The sequence below is a fragment of the Oryza sativa genome, chromosome 6, assembly GCF_034140825.1.
Source record: "Oryza sativa Japonica Group chromosome 6, ASM3414082v1".
Lineage (NCBI taxonomy): Eukaryota > Viridiplantae > Streptophyta > Magnoliopsida > Poales > Poaceae > Oryza > Oryza sativa.
This window is the reverse complement of record NC_089040.1, coordinates 29632994-29642148: the sequence shown is the minus strand read 5'-3', so window position 1 is coordinate 29642148 and position 9155 is coordinate 29632994. Positions and strand designations below refer to the sequence as shown.

General features: G+C 42.6%; 1 protein-coding gene and 1 pseudogene across 1 annotated transcript; one reads left to right on the top strand and one right to left on the bottom strand.

Moving 5' to 3' along the window:
• Positions 1-1102: 1102 nt before the first annotated feature.
• LOC4341900 (cysteine-rich receptor-like protein kinase 10) lies at positions 1103-5056 on the top strand (annotated as a pseudogene).
• A 338-nt stretch (positions 5057-5394) lies between these two features.
• Positions 5395-7059, bottom strand: LOC4341899 (uncharacterized). The gene has a single exon (XM_015788658.3). It carries the CDS (start codon positions 6155-6157, stop codon positions 5603-5605), a length of 555 nt encoding a protein of 184 aa, XP_015644144.1. The 5' UTR covers positions 6158-7059; the 3' UTR covers positions 5395-5602.
• Positions 7060-9155: the final 2096 nt, after the last annotated feature.

The window sequence follows — 9155 nt, the reverse complement described above, 5'->3', positions numbered from 1 at the left end:
GTAATGATTTTCATAGTGGTAATTTATCTCTTTACTCTCTTAACTTTGGTACTATTATTTTACTGCTCAAGTGCAAATAGGCTTTGAAAATTCAACAATATAGATCCATTTGTTTACTTAATGTCAGTTTCAAAATTCTTTTACTAAAGTTGCTACAAATAGAATTTCTGGAGTGGCTTAGAAGGTTATTAGTCCCACACAGACAGCTTTTATACCTGGGAGGAATATTATGGAGGGGGTTGTTAATCTTCATGAAAGGATACATGAATTGCACCCAAAAAAAGATATTATTTTGGTTTTTTCTATTCTTTTATTTTGGTCAAAGTTTATTCAAATTCATCAAATTTGTTAATGTTTCAAATAATTTCGTGCAAAATAGTATGAAATTCTCAATTTTTTAGGAAAATTCGGTGACACCGAAATTCCTAAATTCTGGTCCAAACATGTTTCATCCATTCACTCTAGAAGGTGGCATCGTTCACGCATTGTCTCGATGATCCCCTCCGTCCCCAAATATAAGCATTTTTGGACACTGACACGGTCTTCGAGATGCTACTTTGACCAACAATATCTATAAATGTTTTAGATGAAAAAAGTTACATATTATGATAGTCTATTTAATGATAAATCTAATAACATCAATTTTACATAATTGATCTTTTTTATTATTTTGCTATTAATGGTTAAAGTTAAAACTGTTTGACTTATCACTATGCTAAAAATACTTATATTTTGGGACGGAGGGAGTACTAACTATTACTATTAGTATGACATGCATGCAAGAAACATGGAGTATGACACGATTATATAGAAAAGAGAAAAAAGAAAAGAGAAAAGAGATAGATGGAGTAGAAGCAATTTCTTTCGAATGAAAAGAACAGCAAAGGAATACCTGATGGCTATTGGGCCCGGATGTGAATATGTGATAATGCCTGGGCCTCAACGCCATCTCGATGGAGACCGGCCTTTTGCCACCGCAGTCGCAGAGTCCACGTATACACTGACCGCAGCAGCGCGCTTGGTCAAAGTCGTCTTCCACGTGCTGACGTGCACACTCGCGAGTCGCCACGAATATAGGCGGCCTCACCTCTCACCCGTCAATGGCGGCAAGCCGGCAACGGCCGAAGCGGCGAGACATCGGGTAGTTGCGGTCGCGGCGGCGTTGCGCGGGGAGCGCAACGCCATGGAGAGCAGCAGCCTGTGGGGCGTGCTTGGGCAGGCGTCGAACGTGGCGCAGCTGGTCGGCGTCGACGCGCTCGGGCTGGTCTCCATGGTGGTGCAGGCGGCGCTGGCGGCGCGCCGCCACCGGGACGCGTGCCGGCGGCTGGGGCAGCACGTGGAGCTCGTCGGCGGCCTGCTGTGGGAGCTGGAGCTCGCCGAGCTGATGCGGCGGGAGGCCACCAGGCGGCCCCTCGAGCAGCTCCAGGGCGCGCTGCGGCGGTGCTACGCGCTCGTCACGGCGTGCCAGGAGGACCGCGGCTACCTCCACCGCCTGCTCCTCGGCGCCCGGATGGCCAACGAGCTCCGCGCCGCGCAGCACGAGATCGACATGTACATCCGCCTCATCCCTCTCATCGCTCTCGTCGATAACAGCAGCAGCAATCGTCGTGTCACAGTAAGCCTGTTTCAACTTTTGCTAGTAATTAGATAATTTCGTTGGTTCGTCTTAAAACTGAAGATTATGGCGTATGGTCGTACGGAGATGAATGAGAAATTGCAGATTCTTTTATGATGATTCATCTGATCGAAGTGATTTGTTCAAAGTGATTCTGTCAATGTTTCTGTTGTGCATTTGTACCTGAATTGGGGACTTGGGGATACCGGGGTACATACTACATACCGATTTTGACTTTCATACAAACAACTTTACATGGAGTAATTAATAGTTCTGCATTCATATGATTTTCCTTACTTGTCCACTGTTAGTTCCAAAAGTCCACTTTATATGCAGGCAAATTGCCTGTGAATGATATATGTAGTTTTCACTGTTCTTGTCTAGCAGGCAACCGAGGGGGTGCGTGCTGTAGTCCCAAGCTGTTCAGACCATCACACAAGGTTAGGTGTATATACTGTTTCAGTACATAATTGATTGCTCAAAAAATGTTTCTTTATATGCTAAATCAAGGACCTGATGTCCTTATCGCGTCTTGACAAAATGGTGATATTGATGAGGAAACACCACTTATATTGGGTTATTTTAAACACCAGAGAATTATTGAAGATATCTGGTTGATTACTAATTGATCATAATTGTAACGATATCAAATTTATCTATGTTAATAGTTCAGCTGTTGTGAATATACCAGTTTTTAGGGCGAAATCAGGACCTTTGTTTTATGGTTTTGACATTAACGGGTATATTTGCCCAATTTTAGGTTTCAAAGAAGAGCATTGGAGTTCATTGAATTACATGTTCAAGGAGCGGCCAAACCTAGTGAAATTGGGGGAAAATCATTAGTAGGTAACTACATCTACAAATTTCCTACATTTGTTAATAATGATTTAAAAAGGCACACTTTAATAAATGGACTTACAAGCAAGAATATAAGAGTCAAAACAAATGTAATAGCGCACACTTAGAAATTTGTTCAAACAGAGAAAATCCCTATTTCATTTTAGTCAGACATTATAGCTTATGATCATGACCAAGTATTGGGTATTTGGATCTTATTATAACATTGCAATGTTTTTTGAAAGGATATAACATTGCAATGTGGTTAAAGACTTAAAGATGATTAAGTACTCGTAACACGATACCAGCTAATGTGCAACATCAGCTTCAGCTGATAAAAATTTTGCAAAACTTCAGCGAGAAGAAGCAAGCAAATGCTGAAGTTATCAACATTTTCACATTGATAGATACTTATGCACGATGAATATCATTTTTTCTCATTATTCTACGTCTATTCTTGTTAAGTTTTTCGAAAAGGAGTTTGATAACACAAGTTTTATATCTTTTGCTCAGTATGAAGTCATTAGTTATTGTATGAAGAAGCTGAGCATTTCTCATTTTAGTGTTAACCCTCATTCAGTAACAGTGGACCCGCAACCGCAAGAAGAAAAAATAATGGATATCGAGGCAGTACTGAAACTTTTTGTCCATACTGAAGAGAACTACCCAGGATTTAGGAAGTTCGATTTCATTCAGATTGTGGATGCTACAGATGGTTTTTCCGAGAAGAGAATACTTGGAAAGGGTGGATTTGGTACTGTTTACAAGGTGATAAACACATATATACTCCTTGTCTACACAAAATATATTCTATCATCAGAGAATGCCGCATAAACTCTAGCTATTGGTAACTCCATTGCAGGGCCACTTGCTTGATGGACTTACAGTTGCCATAAAGACATTTGATGCTGATACAGCAATATTTGATTTGAAAAGTGAATTGCAGCTTGTAAGGATTCAGCATACCAATCTAATTAGGTTATTGGGGTGGTGCATCCATGAAAAAGAAAGGATCCTTGTATATGAGTACATTCAGAAAGGCAGTTTGCACAATATTATCTTCCGTAAGTTGCACACAAGACCTTTATTTTATTTTTTGCAATCAGACCTAATACAGTTTCTAATAAATATGCTTGCGAATGTAAAGCAACTCTTACCAAAGGGGAGTTGGATATCACTTGAATGTTGCTATGCTTCTGATAACAACTGATTAGAAACTATGTTAATTTGATGTAGAACAGCATGTAACAATTACTTCCTCCGTTTCACAATGTAAGTCATTCTAGCATTTCCCACATTCATATTGATGTTAATGAATCTAGCACATACATATGTTTAGATTCATTAACATCAATATGAATGTGGGAAATGCTAGAATGACTTACATTGTGAAACGGAGGGAGTACTATTTTCTCTCAAGTGTATGTATTGTGCAAACATTCCACAGATAAAACGAAGGGGGCATTGCTAAATTGGTCCAAGCGATTTCAGATAATTAAAGGGCTAGCTGAGGGGCTTCTTTACCTGCACAAGCACTGTTGGATTGTACATAGAGACTTGAAACCAAGTAACATCCTCTTAGACCATGACATGAACCCAAAGATTGGTGATTTTGGATCGGCGGTAACACTGGTTTCAGATGTAGCAGAAGAGCGTACAAAGAGAGTCGTGGGAACCAGGTACGGAGCTGAACAAAATATAACGAATGGTGCACTGTTACATATATGTTCCAGTTTTCTCATGCCTTGTGATATCTATTTCCAGTGGTTACATAGCTCCAGAGTATGCATCTCAAGGCCTTTATTCACTTAAGACAGATGTATTTAGCTTCGGTGTCGTGGTTCTAGAAACTATTAGTGGACGAAAGAATTTCATAATGGAGAAACAGAGGGATATTGTTGGCTATCTCGTTCGAGATGTGAGTGAAGATACAGTTCAATGATACACTTTTTCTTATGGTCTTCTTCTAGCATACAGATTTGTGTTACACACTTGACAGATTGCAACATGTTTCAGGCATGGCATATGTGGAAAGACGGAAGGTTGCAAGAGCTCGTTGATCCAGCACTGTGTGATGGATATGAAAGCACCGTGATAATGCGATGCACGCAGGTGGCGCTTCTTTGTGCTCAGGAAGATCCAGCCGATCGGCCCACCATGACAGATGTTACTGCAATGCTTGACTCTGAAAGCATAATGCTATCAGATCCAAAGGAGCCAACTGAGCTTACTCATGGAGGTGCGCCAGTCCTGACAGGTCATCGACATATATTGGTCACTCAAGCAAGGCGATAGACATAACCATCACAAGTTCAGCTCCGGTTTCAACCAGAGTTCGCATCATTGTTGAACCAGAGATTTGATTTGAGAAAAAAAAAAACAACCACCAGCTGTAGGAACCCGTGGCGCGGTGCACTTCTTCCTTGTGCTGCCCAGCGCGGCGCTGCTGTCTTCCTCGATGCCGACTCGATCGTCATCTCCCCCATGCTACCGCTGCCCCGCCTCCTCCGATATAAGCGGATTCAGTCAAGTTGATATATTCAGATTCAGTCAAGCCATAACCTTGTTATTGTCCATTTTCTGATACAGTGCTAGTATTCTTCAGTCTTGGTGAACTTGTTCTTCCTCTAGAGATACTTACTGTTTAATTACTCCATTGGAGTAATTCTGAAGATTTTTGTACATATAATTGATGGTTTCTGAAGATTTCTGAAAAACTGTGCAATATGTGAACTGGAGTATAATTAATGGCTGGAGTACTTGAATGCATGTATGCTGCTCATTAGTGCACATTCGACATAAATGTTGAACATATGGTCAAATTCAGTGAGAAGGTCGGGCTGGACTAAATTCAGAAAGAACATTTGGTAAAATTCAGAGATAAATTCAGACCAAATTCAGCACTCTGTTACCACACATAGCATCTCTTTGACAATTGGCTGTTGATTGATGGCATCTGCATCTTCTTGGTTTTATTCACCTGCTCATAATTCAAGTGGTCACAGATACAATGCACACTCCGCACATTACATATTGGCTTGGACATTCACATTACAGACCCCCCACATAGTTCTCCCAATTCACAATTGTGCCAATCTTCATTAGGAGTACTCTTTGTGACGAAGGAAAAAAAATCTCATTGCAGTATATTCAATCATCAGTGAAAAGAAGCCACTGATAATCTAGTACTCCAATCATCAGTAAGAAGCAACTCCAATCATCTCCGGGTTGGAACAAAATCTCCTTGGGAGGAATACATTGCTTCCAAGTTCCAATCCTTGTCTGAATATTGAGCAGCGCAACCCTTGTCTGAAGAATGCTCCTGAACACATTGGAGTAGCTGCTATTGGACTCGTCGATGCATTGTTCCAACGCCTCGAACCTGCCAAGACTCAAGAGCCACCTCGTCCGTCTCCGGCGAGGCCTTCTGGTAGAAGGCCACAAACGCTGGCGTCTTCTTGCAGGAGGATGCCGCGGCAATGACATGAATACGGCAGCCATGAACACAGCGGCGGATGTCCATGAGCACGGCGCCGCGGCGGCCATCTCGGTTTCCTCCGCGATGGAGCCGAAGCCGAGGCGCGACGAGTGCTTGAGGGCAGCGGCGGCGAGGCAACAGAGATCCTTCTCGGCCCTGCACTGGGACGTGACGGCGGCCGCGAACCTCGTGGCGTCGTCCCTCCACAGCGCCGCCCATGCGGCCATGCCTCGGCGACGTCATGCCTGAGCTCGAGGACGGCCTCCTGGAAGCGGCCCCAGTGCACGTTGCTGAAGACGACGAGAGGGAGGTCGGCGGTGGCGCGATGGGGCGTGTCCTAACTCCTACGGGTTGAGGAACCTTGGAGTACTTGGACGCCGTCACCACGCTGAGGTCGCCATGTCGCTGGCCGATGGATCATGGAGGTGGAACACCCGCCACCTCCCCCAACTTCCCCCGCCCCACATACAGGTTCGACAGCTGCACCTGCACCCCGCTGTGGTCGTCCAGCCCCAGCTCCGCCATCATCGCCGCCACCTCCTTCCCGGCCTCAGTGTCGCCGCGCGCCATTCACGCATTCAGCAGCGCCCCCAGCACGCACTAGTCGGGCCTCATCGGCATCCTCCGCCTCCTCCACCATCCCCGCCAGCACATCCACCAGGCTGCCATAGTTCTCCACGCCGGGCTCCATGCCGTACTTCGCCGCCATGCTCCCGAAGATCTCCCTTGCCTGGCCGATGAGCCCTGCCCTCCCCGTTCCTCCTGCATCCGCTCGAACAGTTCGATGGCCTTCACGCATCGGCTGTGGTCCGACAGCCCCGAGATCATGGCCGTGTACGCGAACACGTCCCGCTCCGCCATGCCCAGTGGCGGGACAGGAGGAACAGGTCACGGAAGGAATCGGCGATGGCGGACGCGACGGTGGTGAGGGCGGCAGCGGCGTCGGCCCGGGGGGAAGAAGCGAGGACAACGGGGGGAGCGGCGGAGGGGGCCACGGGGACGCGGCCTCCGCCGGCCGCTACGCCGCTCCTCTCCCGTCGGCCGCCGCGCGCCACCCATCTCGCCTCACGCTGCCCGAGAGATGGGGAAGAAACGTCAGACGATCTCGTTCCGGGGAAGAGAGAGGGATAGGTGGGAGAAGAGTTAGGCCATGTTTAGATGGGACTAAAACTTCTAAGTTCCTATCACATCGGATGTTTGAAAATTAATTATAAATATTAAACGTAGACTATTAATAAAACTCATCCATAATCTTGGACTAATTTGCGAGACGAATCTAATGAGCCTAATTAATCCATGATTAGCCTATGTGATGCTACAGTAAACATTCTCTAATTATAGATTAATTAGGCTTAAAAAATTTGTCTCGTGAATTAGCTTTTATTTATGTAATTAGTTTTGTAAGTAGTCTATATTTAATACTCTAAATTAGTGTCTAAAGACAGGGACTAAAGTTAAGTCCCTAGATCTAAACACCACCTTAGGTGTTGTTTGTATCGGAGACTTAACTTTAGTCCCTATATTTAGACACTAATTTAGAGTATTAAATATAGACTATTTACAAAACTAATTACATAAATGAAAGCTAATTTGTGAGATAAATTTTTTAAGCCTAATTAATCCATAATTAGAGAATGTTTACTGTAGCATCACATAGGCTAATCATGGATTAATTAGACTCAATAGATTCGTCTCGCGAATTAGTCCAAGATTATGGATGGGTTTTATTAATAGTCTACGTTTAATATTTATAATTAGTGTCCAAACATTCAATGTGATAGGGACTTAAAAGTTTTAGTCCCATCTAAACAGGGCCTTAGCCGCTTAGAGCATCTATCCATTTGTCGGGTGATTTCTAATAAAAGCTCATCTAAATTTTTTTTACCTTTGTATTTACATTCAACAGATTACAAAAGAAAAATAACAAATACATATTAATTTTATTTTTTTATTTTTTATTTTAGTTTCAAATGTCTGTTAACGACCAAATTTGGTAAATTCTATCACTATTGGCATCGAAGGTGAAGATCAGATCGAAGTGGAATCCAAGATGAAGATCGTTGCGGAAACAGAGTAAGAATCGGCTGCAGTCCAAATCGGCTAAGGTCAGGTCGGCAGAGTTCGAGTCGGACGGGGTTAGCCGATACAGCCGATTCCGATAATATGACTCGGCGTATGTCGTCGGGTTCAAGTTGATGTGCTTCAAAGATGATTACCACGCATGGATAGAGTCCTGGGAAGGCAATTGTATCTATTAATTAGGATATTATGTGTAATTTCCTTAGAGATATGTTTGGGCAAAAGTCTGCCGTAAAGACTTATGGTATCTTAGAGTTTGTTAGAGATAATAGTCGGGTCCGTTATGGACGTATCTTGTAATTCTCGGGTATAAGTAGACCCAAGCCCTATGTAAAAAAAGGATACACATCCAATACAATCTCGGCGCATCGTCAACCTTTTTTGCTTTACTTTTATTTCGACGAGTTCGTGCTCTCGGGTTGAGCTGCATCTGTTTCGATCTTCAACAAGAGGTAAAACTTGTCATGACGATTTATGTTCTCAGGATTAGTGCTTCCATCTTTATGATACTCTAATCTTGTCTATATAATTCGTCGAGTTATCATATATCTCACATAATCTTCGATAATGTCTCTATCTAACCTATAACCGGCTAACATCTGTTAATGGAAGGCAGCCGATTAGGTTAGACAATGATGTTAACTTAGATTATGTGATATATCTACCACTCTATGAAACTTCCAGCGGCTTAATTGTTTAGATATTGTTCTTCTTTTCATACTTAATGCTACATCAGTTGAGTTTGATCTATTAAGTCGTGCTTAGATTTGCAATCTCTAGCCTGCTTTATGGTTGCCGATTAGGGTAGTATCGGAGTTTCAGCCGATCTTATCTGATTTAACTACTTTTATTCCATATGCTTAATCTATATGTTAAATCTGCCCTTTATGTTAGGATCTTGTCGCATCTAGGTATATTAGGCTTCTGTTTGGTATATTCTACTTGCTTTAACATCTTAATATAGAGTGGTATCGGAGTATTAGCCAATACATGCTAGATCCATTTGATCGGCTATGCTATAAATGTATATAATCCCACTATTAATATATATATATATATATATATATATATATATATATATATATATATATAGATATATATATATATATATATATATATATATATATATATATATATATATATATA

Excerpts from the sequence above, each read along its gene's own strand:
- LOC4341899 (XM_015788658.3), bottom strand. The coding sequence starts at position 6,157 with ATGGCCGCATGGGCGGCGCTGTGGAGGGACGACGCCACGAGGTTCGCG.